The sequence below is a fragment of the Strix aluco genome, chromosome 12 (assembly GCF_031877795.1).
Source record: "Strix aluco isolate bStrAlu1 chromosome 12, bStrAlu1.hap1, whole genome shotgun sequence".
In the NCBI taxonomy this organism is placed as follows: Eukaryota; Metazoa; Chordata; class Aves; order Strigiformes; family Strigidae; genus Strix; species Strix aluco.
In genome coordinates, this window is record NC_133942.1 from 15,692,969 (window position 1) to 15,715,859 (window position 22,891).

At 40.8% G+C, this 22,891-nt stretch overlaps 1 protein-coding gene across 2 annotated transcripts in view; it reads left to right on the plus strand.

The window, feature by feature from the left end:
- The window catches only part of IGF1R (insulin like growth factor 1 receptor), a 194,480-nt gene that overhangs the window by 129,922 nt on the left and 41,667 nt on the right, over window positions 1-22,891 (plus strand). For both annotated transcript variants that reach the window (XM_074836931.1, XM_074836929.1), the window contains exons 3-5: window positions 13,039-13,351; window positions 15,911-16,056; window positions 17,854-17,998. In XM_074836931.1, the coding sequence (XP_074693032.1) occupies window positions 13,039-13,351; window positions 15,911-16,056; window positions 17,854-17,998 (604 nt within the window). The remainder of the gene's footprint in view (window positions 1-13,038; window positions 13,352-15,910; window positions 16,057-17,853; window positions 17,999-22,891) is intronic.

Consider the following 22,891-nt stretch of genomic DNA (forward strand, 5'->3'; position numbering starts at 1 on the left):
GAATTAAATGTTTCTGGGGATGATACAGTATTGATAACTCTAGCATAGCCAGAAATATTTTGTTCTTGGTCTGCTTTGTGTATTGTAAATATACACCTAGAGAATGTACAGAATGGCATGGCTGGCATGTTCAGAATAGATCAGTAAAAGGAGGATGCACTTCTCAGTAATAAAAAGGCGGTGTAGCATCATGAGGAGTTTGAAAATGGGAAGCATGATGATGATTTCACCCATTTGACCTCTGTAACCAAAGATATCTGCAGTTACTGGCTCAAGGAGACCCATAACTGGAAGAAAAGGTAATTGCACTCTTGTTTACTGCAGTATTATTGAGAAATAAAGCTTAGAATTCATTAAATTTTCCATTTGTAGGTGTCCTATAAATCTAATAATTTCTAGGGTAAACAAGGTTGTGAGCAGTCATCACAGCCTGTCTGAAGTCTGCACATTCTGCATGAAGAAGCTAGAAATACTTTCATTACTGAATTGTGTAGTGCTTGTTTGGTTTGGGAACTTGCATCTTCTATACCTAATACTAACCCTCTGCAGAATAAATTAAAGGCTTAGTGGAATTCTAATGTTAAAAGAGAATTTTTAAAAACTTTAGAAAATGGTCAGTCAAATTAGAATGCTTTTGTGGAAGAATGCCTGTGCTTTGATTACTACAACATAAACCTTTTTTTAAGGTGTAAGTATGTGAAACCTGGGTTGTTTTTTTTTTTATCATTTCAAAAGATAATACTAAGCTTTGCTGTACTTAGTTCTTCAAAGACATTTTTATAATTTTCCTCCCTGATTGGAAGAAAAAATACTCCATGTCTAAATCCTTCCCTCAAAGTGAAGTGAACTTTAGTTTCTTGGGATAAATTTAGATAATTTTTGTTCTTGCTAAGTAGGAGGAGTTTTTAATAGCTTTTAAAAGTTTATCTTGTTATGGGTATGCAAAGTGCTGGAAAACAATTGCACCAGTAGCATTACTGTTCAGGTGGTAAGAAGTACAGATTTTGTTTTTTTTTCTTTGAACATCTGACTCACCAGAGTTGTCTGTTAATCTTGACAGCTTTATTGCAAAACAAAGAAAGCGGTTGAATAAACTGGAAAAAAATTGCAGCACTGCTGCCTACCTGCAGTGAAGACTGTGACCTTGGGATTAAAGGGAAGGAGAGGCCTCAGAGTGTTCCCTTTCTGTGCCTCTGATGAGAACTGAATTTGCAAAAGGTGCCACTTCAGAGAGGCTGTGGCCTTTGCTGAGATGACTTCAGCTGTGGCGCGTTGTTTCAGGTTGTTGTAATTGTTTGCAAAACATGTTCAGGGGCTCTCCCCATGCCAGTACTTGTTCTGAGCATATGTAATGTGCAAACAAACCAGACACCGAGTGCCATGAGGGTTTAAGGTAGTGTTTCTTTGTCGCAAGTACCCGTATCTTCACGTGCAGTGTGTTACTCTGTTCAGCTTTCAAAGCAGCTATTTTGAGTGAATCAAAATAAATTTTTGTTGACCTATGCCCTTCTTTCCTTTTGAAATATCTTTGTGCTTTATGGGGTGACTTAGATTATTTCTCTCTCAGCTAAAATATTCTAAGGACAAATTTATTTTGCTAGAGGAAGACTTTCTCAGTTCAGTTAAACAGATTGGGCCATGCTGGCCACTTGCTTTCCTGGTGATGTTTTTTGGTTAGTAGGTATGGAGGCTGAATCTTTTTAAGCATAGTCCAGATCTTGCCACATTTTTGTATGTGGAGCATGTGTAACCCCAGATAAATTCCTGTGAGTTTGAATATGGTCTGACTCCTCAGCACCGGGGCGGGGGGTTTGTGGAAATGGCGTGAGTCATTACGTGGAGGCTAGAGTACAAGGCAATTATACGAAAAGAGAAAAATGGTTTCCATGCTTCCTTTCCCCTTCAATGCTGGGCAGTACTCTTTCTGCTTTCTCTTAATTCCTGGTGTGACAGCACCATTCGGTGCTCTTCTGTCTCTGGACTCTGCAAATCTTCATAGGAAGAGTTGTGGGTTTCTTGATTTTTGTGGTTTTTTTATAGCTCAAGAACCGTAATGAATGTAACTCCATGAGATTTAGATCCCAATCCCAGCCACCACAACATATTTTGAATTTGAAAGATCTGCCTGGGTCTTTTTTTCCCCTCTGCTTTTTGTATAAATATTTATATTGAACATATATAGGATCTGTAAATTAGAAACAGTTTCTGTGCTCTGCAGGTGCCTGGCATGTGTTAAAAATCCATCGATTATGAGGCACCTCTATCATGACAAAGACTTGGATTTCTTTCTGGGATTTATGAACTAGTAAAGTGGTTTTGTTTAAAAGATGAGCTGTGGTTGCGTGATTCTTGGGCAAACATTAGGACATTCATATGGATTACAAGTGACACCGAGCCCTCATTTGTATGAAATCCATCTTTTTCCTCATTTTGCTGCATTTAGATATCTGATGCGCTCTCTTTCTCTGCCACCCATTTGAGGTTCGTAGTGTGCCAGCATCGCTGAATGCTGCATGGTCTTGGGGGGATTTTGGCTGAAGTTTGAGGGTTTTGTCTCCTTTTGATTTTGAGAGGCCAATAAATAGTCTGTTGGACTTTGTTGTAATGGCTTGGATTTGCCTGGTACTTCTGGTGTGTCTGTAGTGTAGGTGACTGATGGAGCTGCTCAGCTAAGCATGGAAGTGCTTCGGCTTGCAGGCGCTGCTAAAATAAATAGGGTAAGTGCGTAGCAATAGCAATATGGTTTGGGCTGTAAGCGGGCCTGGGCTGTAGATGGTGTATCAGTAGCATCGATGCACAGTCTAGTGCCAGTTAGGCATGTAATTGCACAGAAATGGCCTCTAATACCAGTTTCAAGAAGAGCTGCCAAAACCACAGCGCTCAAGGCCTCTCCCTCTGAGTTCGGCCAATGCTCGAACGAAACAGCTCCCAGCTTGTTCCTCCGGGACACAGGCCTGCCTTGTTAGGAAATCGGTGAAGTTTGGGAACCCACAATACCTCACATAGCTGTGTGTACAGTAACGGAGGGTGGAAATAGGGCCATAGGCATGAGCAACCAGACGAGTTATAAATATAGAATACTCTCTCAATTCCAGTTTCGTTAGTCATGGGAGGACAGTGAGAGTTTTATAAACTTATAAGGAATATACAAACAGTTCTGAATTTAAAATAACTCTGTATAATTTTTTTAGTGTGTGAAAAGAATATTCTTTTTTGAGACCATCCATGTAAGTATCTGCTATACACAGAGAGTAAGGATCTGTGTATTTATATGTTCATGTGAATGTGACTTGAGATGACAAAAAAAGGTACCGGAGGAGAAAAGCGTAGCTCAAACGTGCCAAACTCTAGCAGAAACAGAGTGGGAAGCAGTGTGCTTCCCACTTTGTGCCAGTATCAAAAACATGGATCTCCCCCCTTTTTCTTCAATAAGTGCCATCTGATGCCGTCTCCGGCTTCAGAGCAGCCGGGCAGTATCGCTGAGCTGGCTTTGCTGCAGCCTGGAGCCCCCGTCAGATCCACGCATACAGCTACAGCTCACCTTGACTGTCCTTCCTATAAATAAATAAATAAAACTGTCTGTTAATCCCTAATCTGATCACAAATCCTTACTACAGGAAAGGATTTAGAAAGTCCAAAGCAATGTCATTATGATTTTTTCCCAGTCACACTAATAGGAATTCCTCAAAAGCATGTGCATGTGTATAAGCAGAGACAACTCACGCATCCAAGTATTAACAGTATATTTGACTACATGGGCAGCAGTGGGGTGTGTGCTGTTTGTCCCGTGAGTGTGTTATGTGTGTTTGCAGTTTCTGGGGGATGGCATAGTCAAGTGTGCTTTTCCTCATTCAGTTTATTTTATCAGTGTGCTGGAAGAACTGAAATAGTTCTGTTTCATAATGGAGGATGTTTTTAAAGATAGTGGACTAAGTGCAGGCTGGATGACATAATGTCATCCTCCTCTTAGGTTAGAAGAAAACACTGAGCAGTGGAGCAGCAGACTTCTAATTCAGGTGATTCAAATCTTTGCTTGGCTTGAGCGAACTGGGGATTCGGAGCTGCTGGACTTGCAGCGGTTTGCTTGGCGCTTCCTTTGGGCTTGTGGCAATGTCCAGTGCCTCTGTGGATTGGGAGCGTCCTTGTGCTTCTTCTCAAACCAGGCTCTGCAACCCAGCTCAGCCCTTTCTAGCCGCAAACAGAGCTGTTAGTAACCCGCAAGCAAACAGGCAACTGTTGAAGCAATTTTGTTCTTTGGAGATCAAACCATGTAGGATGGAGTTAAAAGTTCGTGTCCAGACAGTTCAGGATGATTTACAGACTATGAAAGCAATTTGCATCAAATCTGAAAAGATACTCAACATTTTCCCTTTTCCCTCTGAAACGCTTCCATGCACAGTTGTGGTGTATGAGAAGAAACTAATTTTAATACAGATTTGAAGTCAATTGTATCCTTTCCGCTGTCCATGTTGCCTGTAAATGTGTTAAAATGCAGTAATGCGTGATCTTCCAGTCTGCTTTTGGGTTCTACAAACTCTGGCACCTTCTGTATTCCCTCTGTGTTTATAATAGAGAAAAGATTTGGAATGAAAAAATTATTCCATGATTATTAAAACCAAGGAAAGAGCTCACCGTTTCTTTGTTGTGGATCTCAAGAGGACAACCTTCAGTTGCTGTCAGATTTGCTTACGCTCTCTTGTATTTCTGGAAGTTGTGAAGGAAATACTTTGTTTAATAGTTTTGAACATAATTGCTTTAATATTGTTTGAAGTGATGTTGATCTTAACAGGATGCCTTCATTTGCAGGGTGCAAATATCATAAGTGATGACGTACTCCCAGATTTGCTAGTCTGTAATTTAAAACAAATGCACTCAGGTGTCTCTGAGAAGTTTCCAAGCTGTCAGTATTCTTGCATCTTGTTTTGCCTTTCCACTGTAATTCTCCTCTTTTCTCAGGTTCCTAAGTATCTAGATCTTAATCCCATTTTTAGTGGACTATCTCACTAGCAGGTGAACAGCTTGGAAAAAATTGCTCTGTAGTAAAACAATTTGCATGTTCTTGCTCTCTTGCTTGAGTTTTAATTTTTTCAATGTTTAAAACTCAACAAATTTTGTACTTGTTGTTAACACAGGTATCCTAGTTGGAGATGAGCAAAAACTTTCTACGTTTGCCCTACTGTGTGTATTGTAAACATTAGTTTTAGGGAAGCTTTTTGTTTTTTCATTCTTAGTGTAATTAGCCTTTGACTGGAGCAGTGTTGATGCCTGCCTCTAAGACGAGCATTATGTTTCATTGCTTGTGCCAGAATGGTTAAGCCTGTTGATGGGCTTAATGCATACATGCGAAGGGCATTTCTGAAACGAAGCAGGAGTTGAATCCCTCCGAACTGGTGACTTTTTTTCTCCTCAAGATTAAACTGCTGTTATCCTTCAGCATTAAGAGAACTGTGTAATTTAGGCAAGTGTGATAATGTTATCAAACTGTCTTCCTCCTTTAGAATAAACCTGGAATGTGAGTAGTATTCTTCCTCCAGCTGGGGTTTTGCCAGGAGGTGACTGACCAGCACTCCTCCTTGCAGTATATTAATTAAATCCTGTAAAGCTTATTGCCTTACACGTGCAGCATTTGGAAGACAGGCAGATTAAGTCTAGCTTTAAGGAACAAAAAGCAAAACCCCAATAATCTGGAGTGAAAAGAAAAATAATTTGCTTCAGAGCTGTTCTGCAGCAGCCTTTTTCTTTCCGTATGTGTTACTGAAGAGTTCAGGAACTTCAGTTGCCCCTTTAGAAATGTGAACAGATTTGTGACCATGAGTGGTGGGTGACTGCAGTGGACAGGGAGCAGCTTTCACCGCTGCAGGGTGACCCTTGCTTTCCTGCTTTCATCCCCCTTGGCATCAGCATTACTGTTCTGATTTGCATCTTCCAGTGGGAAATTTCCCTTTTCGTAGAGGAAATGTTTCTAGAACAGTGCACTACTGATGGTAAAACATTCCCAACCAATTTGTTTACCTAGTGTTGAAGATAGAGTAAAACTGGCCTGAATACTTGATAGATGCTTGTGTATATGCCTCAGTTGGGTTTGTTTATGTACTGAATTCATACTGGCGTGGAAGGGACAAAATGGACTTGTTTTTTTCCTCTTTCTCTCGTGTGCCAGCTGCAACGGTGCCAGTCTGGGTTGTGCTGGGCAACGTAAACTGTTTTGAAAGAGAATGCAATTTGTGCTGCCTGGGTTTGTCAATAAGTCGTGTTTATTTGCACCTTCCTGGTCGTTAGTATTACGCACTTTGGAGCAAATGGAGTAACTGTACTATCTATCGGTTCCTGTTGACTGTGGTCTAAGGCAGTTGTTTTGTTCACTCGGGTTTCCATTTGCTCTAATTTCAGTGGGATGTGAGTAGCTGTAACGCTGCTGGAGCTTTTAGCAGGGTTGATTGCTTCACTTGCAGAAAACCTGAAGGGATGGGAGGTTTTACAGTGCCAAATAATGTCCCCGAGTCCTCTAGTCACTCTAAATAAAATGGATTTAGCACACACGTTGTTATATATCACAGCTGAGAAGCCTGGAAGCTGTTTTGAGGTAACTTCTAGGGTAAAGAATGAATGATAGATGGCTGAAAGAGGGGTGTGTCAAGGGGGGTGGTCATCAAACTCCACTGTATCCAACTGAAATATGCTTTGGGTTGTTTTCAACATTGTATTTAATAGGCTGCTCTGTTCTTTTCATCTGGGAAGGAGAGCTACAGGTATGTTACGCTGAGGCATTTGCGTCTTTGAGGGATTACAAATCATGCCATAGGCCTCTGGCTCCTCAGAGCTGTGCTGATGTGTGTGCTAGTCTGAAATTCTCTATGTACTAAAACTATTCTGAGGGAAAGAGAAAATATTAATGTTGAAGAAAACCTAGAAGATTTAGAGTACCTCACCACAACAATATGTTCTAGCAGGGTGTTGGTTTCATTGAATGATGAATGTTTCATAGACCTTACGGCATCTGGTGGCATCTGAGAGTCTTCAGGTGCTGAGTGGTGCTGGGCTTTCTTCTCCTAACCTGTCTCTGGTCCTTTCTTCCACTTCCTTTGCTGTAGAATCATCTATAGGTGCTTCCATCTGAGAAGTTAGATCCAATTGCTTCACAACTGGCTATACAGGCTTTCAGTGTGGTATTGTTTTTCAACCATAAAATCCTGAGGAAGGGGATGCAAGAGTAGATTCCTTTATCAGTCTTTCATATGATTAAAAACCAAGCAGTTAGTGGGCTGATGTCAGGTTGGGCAAATCCTTTGAGGTTATTTTGAGGTTCTGGATGCTTCATCACACCTACTCCTTCGCTTAGGGGATAAGTCATACAGCATCCGTGACAAAATGATATACCAAGAAGCAAGAGACCAAAAAGCTTTGTGTGGAAGCTGACCAGATGTATGTAGTTAAACCTCAGCTGGTTTTGTATAGGGGGAAGAAAGCAATTCAAGGTCCTTGGAAAGGTCTGCCAGATAAAAATGGGCTGGTAATGACTAGGATGTAGACATGGAAACATGTGAGTAGTGAAATGGTGTCGAGTCAGACATAGCTTGCAGGCTGTAGACTTAATGCCTGCTTCTTGGTATGTTTGTATAGACCTATCCAAATATTTTACTGGTGGGCATGATTGTGTGCATACTAGAGGTATAAAGAGGAAGGAGATGATCACTTTGAAGTCCTAGTATCAGTGCTGGCTGGAAGTGAACCTCTGAGATGTGGCAGTTAATTTCAAAAACTGCCAAACTTTATGCCTTAACTACCAGGAAGTAGTTCAATATGGCAGTGGTTTTTTCTTTCAGGATTTTCACTGAATGTGAGATAACCAGTTTTAGAGTGCTGGGGTAAAAGAGAAAAGACAAAAAACGCACCATTGTTAATGTGTTGCTAATACCTGTTTCTGTAGCAATATAAAGGTTTTATACAACTGCTCTAAGCTGCCTCTTCAGTTCTTTGGAGATGACTTGTACCTGTATTTCTGTGATCGGAACACGTTACTGCATGTATTTAATATGTGTATTTCCTTATTGCAGCCTTTATTCTGTAGTTATTTGATTCCAGCCCTGGCCATGAATCAGTGGAACTGGATTTTCTGAGTAATGTCTCTCCAGTCTCTCTATTCTCACAGTATACTGAGCAAAAGAAATCAGGTCTTGTATAGGCTGCTTGAGCATTTGAAGTCAGCTGTTCAAAAAACCGTACCAAAGTTTAGACCATTAAAATGCAATATTTTAAAAATTCTGTCATGTAGAGGGATTAACATTCCAAAAATGATGGGGTTTTTCTGTCTTTGTGGATAAATTTAGACAGCTAATTTTTTCAGTAGTTGGCTAGGAGAAAACACTCCCTTCCTCCTCTGGTTTCTCTTTAAAACTAGGCTTTCCCTCCCCCCCTTTTCTGAAACATTATTTTATGTGAAGGATGCTTTAAAAAAGCAGAAACAGTATAAAAAAGGAAGGATCGAATATCATTTTACAAGGAGAGAAAGAATCTTTAAAAAAATATTTATCCCACACTTGGCAACCTTTTGCTTGCCCGCATGTGACTGGCATGGTGCCATCCTTGGCAGAGGCCAGTGCCTCAGCTTGCCAGAAGTCTTCGTCTTCTGGCTGCATTTTCGCTCCCTGTGACTGATTGTTTATTCACCTGATTCTTCTGTTTCAGCATTGCTGAAGTCATGGCGTCTTGGAGATGATAAGAACACTTTGTCTGTCCAAACTGTACGATAGCCATGATGTCAACGCAGAGTATTTGCAGTGAGCTTTAGCTTTGTGCGCACTTCAGATAGCAGGGAGGTATTAGATGTCATACAAACTTACTACCACATCGTTAGCATGAGGCTGTCCAAAAAGGAACTGCCATAAATACGGGGAGATGATTTGTTTCTTGCCTTATTTTTTTTTTTTTGAAGAGTTGTGTTTGAGGTTTTCCCAGCCTTGCATTGTGTTTGCAATTTTGGTTTAGCATCTTGGCGATTTTAATTGAGAATAATGAGTCTCTGAGTCAGATTCTCATGGAGCTCCTCTTGTTTGCATGATCTTTGTATTTAGTTTAAGCTATCTCCTTTCTGTATGTTAGGTCTGAAATCTGATTTGCTCAGTAAGTTGGCATCTTGGAATGATATATTTAGACTTTTTTTGGAAAATCTCCTGAATTTGGTTGACAAGAAAAACTTCTCATTTGTAGAAGTCGAAAGGTAGAGCATGGATGGTCAAAGAAACTACTATTATTGGTTTTGCTCCAGTAAATTTGTTTTGTGGCTACTGGTAGTCTTGTAATATCCTTCTCTGAAGATCTGATGATTATTCAGTATTTTCAGTCCCTAAATATAAATAGACACTTTGGTCTAGTCAATCCTCCATCATCTCTCTAATAAAGTCATGAAGCTGCTTAAGGGTCTGCCCTTCTCCAGGTCTTGCTTTGTCTTCCTTCTTCCATGGCTGCCCTCCAAGGTCTCTGAAATTTTCCATTATCTTGGTAGCTCCACGTGATGACAATTAAGCATTTTTTGCCCTTGTGCTTGTCAGCAAGGATTTGTTCAAGGGTTTGGGGTTTTTTGTATACAGTCATCAGCCTTCATGATCCAAGGCACTGTTGTACCTGGCTGATAAATTCTGTCCCCAGATGTCAGCCCACTATTGGCTTATGTTTGTCTCATGTTCTTGCAGACTAAAGTCAAGTTATTGAGAATATTTCAGGAGATTTTTTTGGCAAAAGTATTTTGGAACTTGCATTTTAAATGTTCTGGTACAAATCTAGCAGCCCAAGGAGCAGTTTGGGAGGGCAGGGGGAGGATAGATGGGGCTGGATTTCTAAGGCCAGCCAGTGTTGTTTAGTAAGATTTTTATAACAGGGATATCTGAGGGAACTGACACGCAAGGCAGATAAGACTTTTCATTGTTGTTATAATATATCCTACACACACACAAGTTCTTATTCTGCCTCTTCAAGGAAACAGGATACCCGTATTGTCTGCAGGCTGAAAACTATGCCAACGTTAGCAAGAACAAGCAAAAAATAGGACTGAGAGAAAAGCGAGGTTGCTGAGCTTTTAAAAAATTATCTTTAAAAAGTTTTCAAGAGTTCTTGTTAAAATGGTTATGATTAAAATATTACTATGGTTTTGAAAACCTGTTTCACTGATTGCCTTTTTTATGTGAACTTGTACATCCTTCTGTGCTTTAATTTACATTTCTGTAGACAACAGTCAGCAGATTTACCAGGAGATGCAGGGAATCCTATTTATATAGCAGACTGTTCATGAATGGCAGGAGGCATTAAGGGAATACAAAAGTCTTTCCCAAGAATGAAACAAACTCAATCTCTTTCTACTATATTTATCTGAATACTTAATGTAACAGCATTTGGTTTTTAGAGAATTGTCTAGATGAAAGCAAAAAAATCATGTAGTTGATCAATCGATCTAGTAATGAACTTTGTGGAGGCATGGGGTGTGTGTGGGTTTTTTTCTTAGTAGGGCTTTGAACTGGAAATGTAGCTACCACATGAAATCTGAGTTCTGGCACCCACTCAGAACAGCAGTCCATCTGCTAGCAAGGCACACTGATTTTTTTTTTTTTTTTTTTTAATTCCTTAGTAGTTGCAAATGCAAGTAGTACTGTATACCTTAAGGTGAAAGGCAATTTGTGATGCCTTACTGAAGTGGCATCTGGGCAGACATTATTCCCTTTACACTAGTGCAAAAATAATATACACCTGCATCCTTGTGTATTCTTGTGTAATGGTTCGGTGTGTATGGTTTTTTTCCTTTTCAAGGGAAAAAAAAAAATCTAACATCTTGACACAACGCATTATTTAGCAGTGATTTCCTCTGCATTCCTTCTCTGAATAGTCTTACAAGTAACTGGCTCTGCAAAAATTTTCTTAATTTGGCCTGCATGTGATATTTGTGCTACCTGGGCAAGCATCGGCCATGCTTATGCTCCCATCAACTTGTTGTCATAGTCTCCCCCCCTCCATCCTCTTTCTATTTTTATGCCTGGTTCCACTCTGAAAAAATGAGTATAGAGGTGTACGGAGCAGTGATATTGGGTTATAATAACAGTATATGCAAGGAAAGGGTTGTAGGGTTAAGTAATGTTTCTTTTCTAATTGGAAAAGACAGATGAGCTCTTGGGCAGCTTCAGTAGTACCTTCTCCTCCAGTAGACCTGCTGCATTCAATTCAGTGTATCCAGGCTATCTTTAATGCAAGCCTGTTGTTTTAGTGGTACGTGGCTACATATGTACAAGAAATAGCACTGTCAGGTATTGTAAGCAGGTCTGATGACGATGCTTCATAGCTACCTGCTAATATAGGGGACATACTGTTAAGGCCGTCAGGTTACTTGGGGAGTACCTGCAGGTTGAATTTCCTCCACAAATTCCTTCTTAGCCTTAATTGTATAAGGAGAACTCCGCTTTGTACCCAGATGATTAAACTTGCAAAGTTGGCAGTTAGGGCTTAAAAAAAGAAGTGATTAAAATTAAGCAAGATGAATATAGAACCCTTTTGATAAGAAATGCGAAATTCTCTGATGCAGTTTTACAAGTCCTTTTCAAGGTGGACACTACCTTAAAGCTGGCAAAAAAATGGCTTCTTTTAATTAAAATTTGACATAGGATGTCTAGATCCTGATGCAGAAGAATGAACACGTTTTTTTGTTTGGTTTGTTTTTTTAAATTACTGCTTAATAGCACTGTCATGCTTTTGGTCCCGTGCATTGATTGTGGTGCTTTGCTCAATAGCATTGTAAAATCATACTGTAAAGCCTGCTTCTCATTATGGGAAGATGAGGGGGTCAAGATTTCAGGATGTTCAGTCCTGCATTAAAACAACACTGAAAGATATTACCATGCAGAACTTTTGTGGAACTGTTACAGTTTCATAAACACTGTCTTTCTCTACAGGCTGGGCTCTGCTGCTTCCATGTTCATTTTAGGATAATAACTTCTTTGCTGGTTATATGCTTTCTGCTCAGATCATTCAGTTTAAATGTCTTGTGGTGCTTTGCTTGGATCTTGGTGTAGTTGTACTACTGAAATTTTGTTTTATGCTGTTATTATTGGTACTGTGTTTTAGCAAAGTTAGAAAGTGGAAAACAGTTACTTACTCCAAACCAGATTTCCTATCTGTGTTTGTTTACAGAGCCTCTGGCACACAACTTGCATGGCTAAAAGGCCATATATCGCTGTAATCAAAATGTTGTTGTTACATAAATATAATGCTGCCACTTCTTTTGATGTAACAGTGGTGAGTTTGTCTGCTGACGATTCTGCTCTTTGTTCATGTCTTCCAAGCTGAAATGCTTTCACGTAAAACAAATGTCTCCATAAATTTGCGCCATTTTTTTCTCCCTTTCATATTTTGTTCTCCGAACCCAGAATTTGGGGATAAAGCAGAATTCTGTCATGTTCTTCAGGGGAAAATCGTAGCTCCATGATTCCACAGTATTTGATGTGTACCATCTGTACTTTTATTAAACCTCATTTTGCATACATAAGCAACATTGGGATGCTACATTGGGGTCAACCTAACCATGTGTGCTACAGTATAGCAGTGCTTTATTGTACAAGTGTAATTAAGTTGTTAAAAGGAAGCTTGTTTTCTTGCCAGTAAAAGACCAATTTGAAGTACAAATAGGGAAGACAAGAAATGCTTAGAAAGACAATAAGTCAGCACTCAAAAAAAAAAAAAATTAACCATAATACTAGGGCTATGGAATAGGTTCCTTCCCTTTCCATTATCCTTATGTTGATCTTGCTTTCAGCAGTTTTCCTTATTATTTAATTGGCTCATGTTATAAATCTGATCTGAGAAAAATATGTTTTCAGGCAACTAAAACTGAGAAAAGCAGAATTTAATTTGTCACTTTTACAGAGGTTCTTTCTTTTTCACAGATACACTAGGGCCCAAGGAGTGAAAGCACAGAGTTGTATGGATCAGGGTTTTTTGCTTTAATGCCATTCACTTTATTTACTAGCTTTTGTTCATGCTACCTTGCTTTCTGTCTTGCAGTGTGCCCCAGCTCATGTGGCAAGCGAGCCTGTACAGACCAAAATGAGTGTTGCCATCCCGAATGCTTGGGGAGCTGCACAGCACCTGACAACAACACCGCTTGCGTGGCCTGCCGCAATTACTACTATGAAGGAGTCTGCATGCCCACCTGTCCTCCTAACACCTACAAGTTTGAGGGCTGGCGCTGCGTGACTAAAGAGTTTTGCTCCAAAGTCCCTGCCACTGAAACCAGCGAATACGAGAGGTTTGTGATTCACAACGATGAGTGCATGGCAGAATGCCCTTCTGGATTTATACGCAATGGGAGCCAAAGGTAATGCAGCTTCTGGAAAGTCCATCAGAGTTGTCGAGTTTTTCCACCCCCTATTCTGTGGCAGCTTGTGATGTAAATTACATTAGGTAGAAATGAGAAGGTACGATGAGGAATTGCGTGACTTCCTGGTAAAGGCTTGCTTAGATGAATTCACCATTGAAAGGTCTGATTGTGTGTGGTCTTGGACATTGTCAGTTGTCACTGATTTTTCTGAAGGACTTGAGGTCAGTACAATGCAGAACCGGGTCTTCAAGTAGGCAGTAACAAAATGAAAGAGAAAGCCCAGGAACACAAGGTTGGAGGTTGGCCGATGACCATTATTGCACAGGACAAACCGTAGGAGTTATCTTGCTTTGCATATTATTTGCTTTATGTGTGCTTGTCTTGGGCACATGTAATCTGTGGTGTATTTCATTTTACTTCCCTTCTTTCACTGTTTCCAGAAGGATAATAATGGTGTTTTAGAAGGGAGCAATCATGTAGATGGTGACAAAAATAATGCAGCAGCTGACAGTGCTATACAGAATAATTTCTTGGAAGAATGTCACTCACCTGCACTTATTTAATTATAATTGTTGGAGTGATGCATGCTTATGATTTTCTTACTTGGCCAGTGGTTTAAGCAAGCAGCCTTAGTTATCTGCTGACCTTTGGAAGTTGTGGACTTCTGAGTAAAGGATAGTCAGAGGGCTGAAATTCATAGTCCTTCAGTACTATGCTAAAAAGATGTTTTTGTAGGGTGTTTTTGAAAGGTCATTCTGATGATACCTGCACAGGTTGTGTGTCTGTGCATGTGTCATCCGTCTGTTCAATCAAATAGTAAGGCAGTCTCCGGTTGACATTTGGATGTAAGCAACTTAACGCTGTCTTTACTCAAATCCAGATATTCACCTGAGAAATGTTTCTTTTGTTATCTACTTGAGCTTGTAGTACCAGCTGTTTGAACCACTTACACTGAAGTGCATGGCCATCCTATCTTATCTCAGTGTTGTGCTCTGCTGCAAAGATTGAAAGGAGCTGTAACTCAAGGCTAGTGAATGTTTTGTTCCCCAGAGGTGGTGTTAACAAATAGTTGCAAATGGAAAACATTTCCAGCATTCTTTGTATGTTTAGTTGAATGCCTCTTGCTTGTGTCTGCAGTTTTTAGTGGTTTGTGGCATGTTGTAGTGCAGGATTTTGAAATAGGTGCTTACTACTATGAAAAGGAAGCTTCTTTCTTATATAGTTTATGCATGAAAAACTGTTGTTAACAATTTACATGTTTCTTTAAGCCTCAGAAGAAAGTGGGTACAATTTCTTTTAAAAAGAATAAATAGTAAGTCCGTGTTCATCAGCATTGCCATCCAAAGCCTTTGTCTTTGGAGCTGGGGTTGGTTTTTTTCTTTCTCATTTTTCCTTTCTAAAGCAATAATGTGGAGTAAGTAATAATGAAGTACAAAGGAAAGTGCTAGAATAAATTGAAAATTTAAAAATGACCTTGAATTGGGAAAGGTACTTACCAGGAGGATTGATCAGAGGGCATGTTTTGTGCACACATGAAGTGTTCATTTGGAGAAGAGTATGCAGACAGTATAACATGAAGCCTTTAAAAAGCTGCTGTAGCCAAAGGCTAGGCTGGCCTGAGTTCTTGTCCCTTGAGTTAGGCCACGAAAAAACACTTCTGTGAGTGTCTGTGAGTATAAGAAGCAGGAGAAGTGAGCCTGTGCTTCAGTGTTTCCTCGCAGCTTCTGGGAATCCAATTTCTTTGAGTTCAGGTCTGTCTTGGTGTTTTATAGGTCACTGGTGGACCTGTTCTCTCTCCATCTGTGTAATCAGTTTTGAACCTGCTTAGACTTCTGGCCAGTCTCTCCCAATTTTTGTTGCAAATTAGTTTTGCCTTGCATCAAGATGCATGCTTCTGTTTGTTTAAACTTGCTGCTTTAATACCTCTTAAGCTATAAGAAATAGTGACTAATTCAGTGCTCGCTTTGTCCACATCACTCATGACTATATGCTCCCACAGTTGTCTTTCCTGAGCTAAAACAGCCAGGAGCATAGAATTCCCTAGTGCTGAGCTTCAAATGTTGGTTTAAGGGCACGGAGACAGACAACTTTATAAGAACTTGAACAGTATTTTCCCATCTCCATTTCCTGGCTGGCCTATTTTTGGAGGTTGGGCCTGGATTAGCATGAAACTTCACAGCACTCTGAGGCTGTTTGCATAAATAAGAAGGGTGGTTTTTCTGGGTATAATTAAGTTAGAGTAAATGCACAAATGCAAGGCCAACGGGTTTTACCCTAAGTACCTTCAACTTCGGAAGGACTGCAAATCCTTTCAGAAGCTGGCAGACAGGGGGTATAGGTCCGTTCATTCACTCCCCTGTTGCTCTAAACAGGAGGAACGATGCTCCAGCCTCTCTGGAGTCCAGCGGGCAAGTGTGCTGAGTTATCTGCAGCCCTCTGCAGAAGTATGGTAACCTTCATTCTAGCTTGAATGTCTTTCAAATTGAACTCAAAGCTGTCCACAGACTCAGAGTTTCATATCATGACTTATTTTGAGTCTCCCTTTCTTTTTAACAGCATGTTCTGCAGTCCTTGTGAGGGGCCTTGTCCCAAAATTTGTGAGGACGGGAAAACGAAGACCATTGACTCTGTCACGTCAGCACAAATGTTGCAGGGATGCACAATTCTCAAGGGAAATCTGCTGATTAACATCCGTCGTGGAAGTAAGTGATTGCCCTCTCTTTATGAACCTCTGATAAGGCTGCTTTTAATATTTTTCCTTTTGTCTGTCAGCATAATAAGAACATTAAAACCTCAGCAAACTGCTTTCCAGTCCCATAGCAGTACTTCTGTTTGATTTGGCCCACTGTAGCACCATTCTTCAACATGCAGATGGAATAGGTATTCAGCTACCAAGTTATAAAAGGCAGTGAAAGCTAGTATTTTTGTTAGCTTTTTTGGCAGGACAGGGAACCAGGATTAGGCAGAGATGAGCAGTAGTCCCAAAGGAATAATAAAGGCCTGAGAAGGTGAAGTTGAAAATCCTTGCATCTGGATAGGTAAATAACTTGTCTGAAAGTAAAGCGTGACGCTGTAAGACTGCATATCCTCACTTTTTAAGTCAAGGTGCAGTGTCTTCCTAAAACATGGAATCCAAAGTGCTGAGAGCTCATATAAAGCCTAGCACTGTGCCTCTGGATGGTCATTGTTAGTGAGCTGGCCACCTTTGTCACATGTCTTGAACAAGCTCTGGATTAAATTTGTCAGAGCGGTGATTCATCAGCCAGGGAAGTGTTGACAGTTGATGAGCTCTTAAAAGCAGAGTAAAAATCACTGTTAGTTTTTATTGGATGTGTATCTCCCTATGGAAGTTCCCTTTTGGTTTCATGAATAAGGTTGAAAGATTGAGATATATTTGATTCCCCTCCTCCTGCTGAATGAAAACTTCAGGGTTTAGAAACAGCATGTGGATTATTTCACTTGTGATCCCACTGCTACAGTCTTCTATATGGGAGATGTTCCAGTTACCTGGGGCAAGTGTGGGTTGTTTTATTTTTTTAAGTATTATCTTAGAGTGCTGAAGAGCATCTGCTTCCTCCCAGCTTATTTGCTGTGGGAACCAATCATTGGTATTGGGCTTCTAAGGCATCTGTTAGGACTTTGGTGTGTTTGTTGCCACCCCATAGCAGCTTCTCTCCTCCCAAGAACTTAAAACCTTCCCCTCACAACTGCAGTGTCTGCAGCGTAACTTTGCAGGATAATGACACCAGGCAGTGGGTGTGGGCCGGGGATTGCTGGAGGCAAGGACTGCAAAGCTCGAGCCTTGTGAAGGATGGGGTGTTGCAGACCTAGGCAGGGACAGTACAGTTCCTAAGGAGGGGGCAGTACTGAAGAGTAGAGCTTGCTCTGCAGTTGTTCTAATAATTCATTCTAAAAAATCACCTTTAGCGAGCTGTATGGAACATGCTCCATGACATGAAGACATCCTTATGGTTTTATCTTTGCTGTTTCATCAAGAGTTCTCAGGTTTTTTTTAGCCAAAGCTTTTTAGGTCACTGAAGCAATGCTTTATGCCCCAGAGAAGACCAGTACCTCCACCTCTTTATCTTCAGTTTCATTCTCTGTCTTCCAGTGGAGCTTTCTGCCTGAGCTTTGCTCTGTAGCTGAAGAGCAATTCCAGTCTCATGGATGTGTACATTTACACAAGGGTCTTTTTTATCCCTGCCAGAATGATGGCTCAACATTTGGTGCTGGCTTTGGAGTGCAGTGTCCATGGAAAAAGCAGGTATACCAGTATGGAAAAGCAAGACTGGTTTTCCACTGTTACTCTGTAGCTTTATTTTGCACTTCAACCATCTGTACACACAGGCAACTGTTCCTGGGGGAGGACTACCACTGTGTCTCATTTTCAAAAGCAACAAATACAAACACTTTCTTCTACTGAGCTAATCTGCATTAAGCAGAATAGCAGTTAAAGCTATGAATTCCGCAATAATAAAATTACATTTTTCTTACTGTAGATAACATCGCCTCAGAACTGGAGAATTTTATGGGTCTGATTGAGACAGTAACAGGGTATGTGAAGATTCGTCATTCCCATGCATTAGTCTCCCTGTCTTTCTTGAAGAACCTGCGGTATATTCTGGGAGAGGAGCAGGTGGACGGGTAAGTGTTCAGATATTTGTAGATGTAATTTCACTTTAATAGAAAGTCACAGAGAATAAGTCTAGTAATAAACATTCACATACCATTTATAGAATCTTCTCTTCCACTAATGTGCAGTGTTTTTCTCCTGATGAACACCACTGCACAGTCATTGCTGATTTGGATTACTTTCCAAATCAGCATGTTAAATTGAGTATATTAGAAGTAGTTTTATGGTAACTTTGCTGTTGCTTTTCACCTTAGGTTTTTCTAGGAAGATTCTTTACATAGATAAAGTGTCATAATTTGTTCTTTTTGCTCTATTTGAGAAAAGTGTCTTCAGAAACAATTGGATGTCCTTGCAGTTTTTTACTGTGGACTTTTAAAGGGGGTTTTATGGAGAATGTCAGCTGAAAAGAAGCCTGAACTTTATTAACCAGGGAGTGCAACTGGAAGTGACCCAAGTAATATGAAATAGATCGCAAGTTGCAATTGTTTGCAACTCCTTGAAATGCTAACATTAAATGAATTATCTATTGAGCAGGAAAAAGAGTGGTCAGGAAACGTAAAGTTGATCCCTTGAAGTGTTTGCTGTGAGTTATTACACAATGTTTGATACTTCTTGCTGTATATAACTGCTCTTTTCCTATGATGATAAGAAATAGTTGAGACAAAAGTTTTTATCTCCACAGACCTTGCAGTGCTGAGGTGTAGTGATGGTCCTTCAGCAAACTGCCTTGCTCTTTCTCTTCCTGAATCAAGTAGCCATCCCAAGTTTAAACCAGTGTTCTCTGAGAGAAATAAGTCTCCCTTAGTAATTACAGAACTAATAAATGAAGAATTTTGGGAAATCATATAAGAAAAGGTGGTGGGAGGGTCATGGGAAAGGTTGCTTGTGTCTGATTTATCTGCCCCGACAGGATAAAGTTACAGCATGAAGGATTCTTCACAACCTCCCTCTTTCTCTCAGGCTAGTCTTTGGTCAGCCTTAAATTCTTAAAATTCCACCATCTGACAGAGCAAGTTAAAGGGCAGCTCTTCATCTTGCACTTGAAAAGCATGCTTCTTTTCACTAAAGAACACTGGCTCTACGGAAAAGCTGGTTTCTAATTGCAAATCCTAGAGGCTTGTCACTTTGCCGAGCACAAGGCTCATTCAGCCCACTTACGATGTGGTGTGCTCTCACAGATACTCCAATTATTGATTTGTCTTTTCTTCTGTCCCCCTCTCTCCCTTGCTCTCTTTAAATTTGAGTTTAGCTTTGTGTTTCAAGTAGTAATTATGTTTATGGTGCCTTGTATGTCAGCAAGCAGAGCTGATATGAAGGGAAATGGCAGGTTTTTAAATCAAATTCCCAAATAGAGAAGTAAATAGGTGCATCTTTGAAGAGGAAAAGGGGGACAAGTGGGGAAGGTAAAATTAGATCTATAGTAAAGAGCTACTTGGGCTAAAATTCACCCATGCTAGGAAATTACTGAAGTTACATACTTCAGGTCAGGGACAGTCTCTTTGCTTGGAAAACGCCTAGCATAATTTAGGCATTACCAGAGTCTAAATAACATTTCCAAAAATACTTAGATGGAAGTAGGCACCTGGCAAGAAAGGACTGAGCTTGGACAATTACTTTGGCAGTTATGAACAACAGGGAGTGGGGTCTTAACCTGGGAAGTAGTGGGCTGCTGGAACAATAGCTGTTTATGCCAGCATTGCCTTGCGGGGTGAGAGGAAGGGTAACTTAAGATCCATTATGATAGTTGTTCATTATGTGACTGACCCCACCACCACCATCCCACCGTCCCTTTTTTTTTTTTATTGAACTGGACTAACAAAACTACTTCAGTATTTCTTTCTTCCTTATTCAGTTGCTCGTGCCTGCTTTGGGTATCACAGAAAAATGAAAAGTTTAGAGGCAATTTACTTTGTTTTCAGAGTATTCGTTGCCTCTTGAACACTGTGTCTGTAGTGAACGTGCTCCCATGGCAAGAAAAACATTTCTCTTTGTAAATAGGGAAACTGAAATGGAGATGTGCTGGAGGTGTCTCAGTGTCCGTTGCGGGATTTTTATTCCTCGTCTGGCATTCAGTCTGCTGGGCCCCTCTGTCCTCCGCTGGGGTGCTGTGTGTTCGTTGCTGTCATTGACTGCAGCTGCCATGTTGATGAATGACACTTCTCAAAACATCTCCAGGTTGGGTACCTGGAAAATGAGCCATTTGTGGCCTTTGGGAGCAAGCGAGGAGATGGTGGCTGAGGAAGGGTTCCTGTCATGACACTGACTGTCTGCTGCTGTTGTGTTAAAACTTCTGTAGCAAACTCGGAACAGTCTCTACAAAAATGAAATGAACCCCAACGAAATGAACCCCCCCCACCATTTTCGACATTGTTTGAAGCAGAGGCATCAGTAGCATTCAGGCTTGTTGAAAGGCGTGAACAGGATCTCGAGGTTGTATGGCTCCTCACTGAAGATTTTACAGTTTGTTTTCCAGGGATTGTTAGATTATGGTCAATTCAAACAGTCAGCACGACAGCAGCAAGGCTTGTTCTAGCCACAGCATTTCAAGCAGTCACCCTGTGTGTGGGAGTGTTTTAGGAATAACGTCCTCCGGGCTGGTGATAAACACAGGTCGTGAGCATGTCTGCAGTGGCAGGGTCCCATGGGGGAATGCTCCTCAGCTTCCTTTTTGTCAAAGGGGAGCCGATAAAAGACACTGTTCTCAGCCTGCCATCCACATGCAGGTGAGGTTTCAAAAAGTGATTTGGGGAATTTGTACACTGAGGTGTGAGGCTGGGCTCGTGTGGGGGTTTAAGAAACTCATCAGTTTGCCTTTTTGAGCTGGACAAGAAACACTGAACTTTAGTATTACTAAGGTGCATTACTTCTAAATCCATGGGTTAGCATAAAAGCCCTTGGTTTCCTACCTGTGTATTTGCCTGTGGAGATGCAATTCTTGGCCCAAATCAGCTGTTTCTAAGTTGCTTACAATTTATGTTAGCAAGGTGTGTGTAAGTATCTGTTAGAGACAGAAACTCTGTTCAGTCCTTCTGTTTGAAGTGCTGGTGGGCAAACACAAGTGAAAGAATATAACAGCATTATTAAAACATTAGCAATGTTTTGATGAAGTTCAGGCTTGTAGAGAAATGCTGAAGAATGAACCTATTTAGAGAGACCATCAAATGGAGCATTTTTTTCGAGTATTGTCCTCCGTACTGTTCTCTCTTGTGGTGGTGTGCTATATTTGTTTGAGTCTGTAGTCAGGTCCTCATCAGGGATCAGGGTCACACTGTGATACAGGTGTAGAACATATATGATGTTAATAGACAGTTTCTAGCCAACTTGTGGCATGTTTTGTGTATGTAAAGCCGTAAGTGTTTTCCTTTTTTCCTGTCTCTTGCTGGTTGATTGTCTCAGCTATCTGGTTTAGTGGGATTTTCTGTCTGTCTTGTCATTGTAGCGCTGAGAGGGGAACGTCTTCTATTCTGTATGTCCTGCAGAGTTGATCATCTTGTCCCAGGGTAGTCAGTCTGCTATAAACCTCTGCTGCCTGGTAGGCTGCTCATTCACAGTTCTCCGCCAGTTCTCATTCCCTTTTTAGTGCAAGTCACTTGCCTTTCTTCATGTGCATTACTCTCTTATTAATAGTGTACTTATCTGGTCATTACCCCCTCCAGGAGCTTTTTGTGTCCTGTAGACTATGGAGGGGGATAAAGGGCGGACTATAGCATCTTCAAGGTCCTTTCCAACCTAAATGATTCTGTGATTCTGTAAAGGGTGATTGAAAGCTTGTTGAGACATTTTCATCACCTGCATCTCCTTTTGGTTTGAATCTCACGTTCTGCCTCCTAGCTTTACAATGGGTGAATGTGCACAGATGCAGCATTGCTCGCAGATACAGTGTGAAGCAGGCTTTTCATGCATGCAGTCAGTCATTAAGTGGCTGTGGGTGCTCTGCAGTTGGGGATACACATCATGTTGTGGGAATTCTCTCCTGTGGGTGTGCATGGGTTATGCGGGTCGCCTTGAGGCTTTTTATGGCAAGCCAGAACCAGATGTGCCTCCTACTCCTCTTCAGAGGTTTAGCCTGTCCTTCAGGCCATAATCTCCAGTCATTCCCTTAGTTACTGTCTCCAGGGTTTGATTGGCAGTGCTTTGTTTTCCTACAGTGAATCTTTTATTCTTTCCATGCTATCTTCCTTTGCATCCTGATTTTTTCCACAGCTGTTAGAGCCAAAGTCTGATACAATCTTTATTTATAACTCTATAACCTAAGCCCTAAGTGCACTCTGGTTGCCCTCTGCTCCACCTTTCAAGCCATGCAGTGCTGCACCTCTCCTGTGACTGAGACTGTATATAGGCCTCCAAATGTGGTTTCCCTGGTGCTTTGAATGGTGCTAGAATAACTTCCACTAATTTATACTTTCAGTGTATATATGAACTCTTAGGACCTGTTTGCCTTGACTCAAATGGCTGCTCAAACTTGTGCAGATGGCTTTAATGTATGAGCTGCAGTAACTCCCAGCTCTGTCCCAGTTGCTGTGCAGTTGTGTGAAGCACCAGTGTGTGCTTGATTTGCCTCATTTATTCACACTCTTGAAAGCTTAGCCCCGTTGTTTTAACACAAGAATTATCGCTAGTGTCTAAAGCATAATTGCCACAGTTATGAGCAGAAGACAGGCTAGGCTGTTATTAAATATTTAAGATGGTTTCTGTAGTTGTGGAGCCACACCTCTGTTTATTGTGTTTATTCTGAGTCCAGCTTTTTGGGTCTTTCCTGAAAAGCTTAGTTGCCATCACTTAATCACATGGCTAATTACAGTGAAGCATCATTTCAGCAGTGCACAGGGAGCTGCAGGCATTTTAGTCATCTGTGACAGAGTAATGCCTGTCTCAAACACAGTTTTTCGGTGATGTATGTCAAA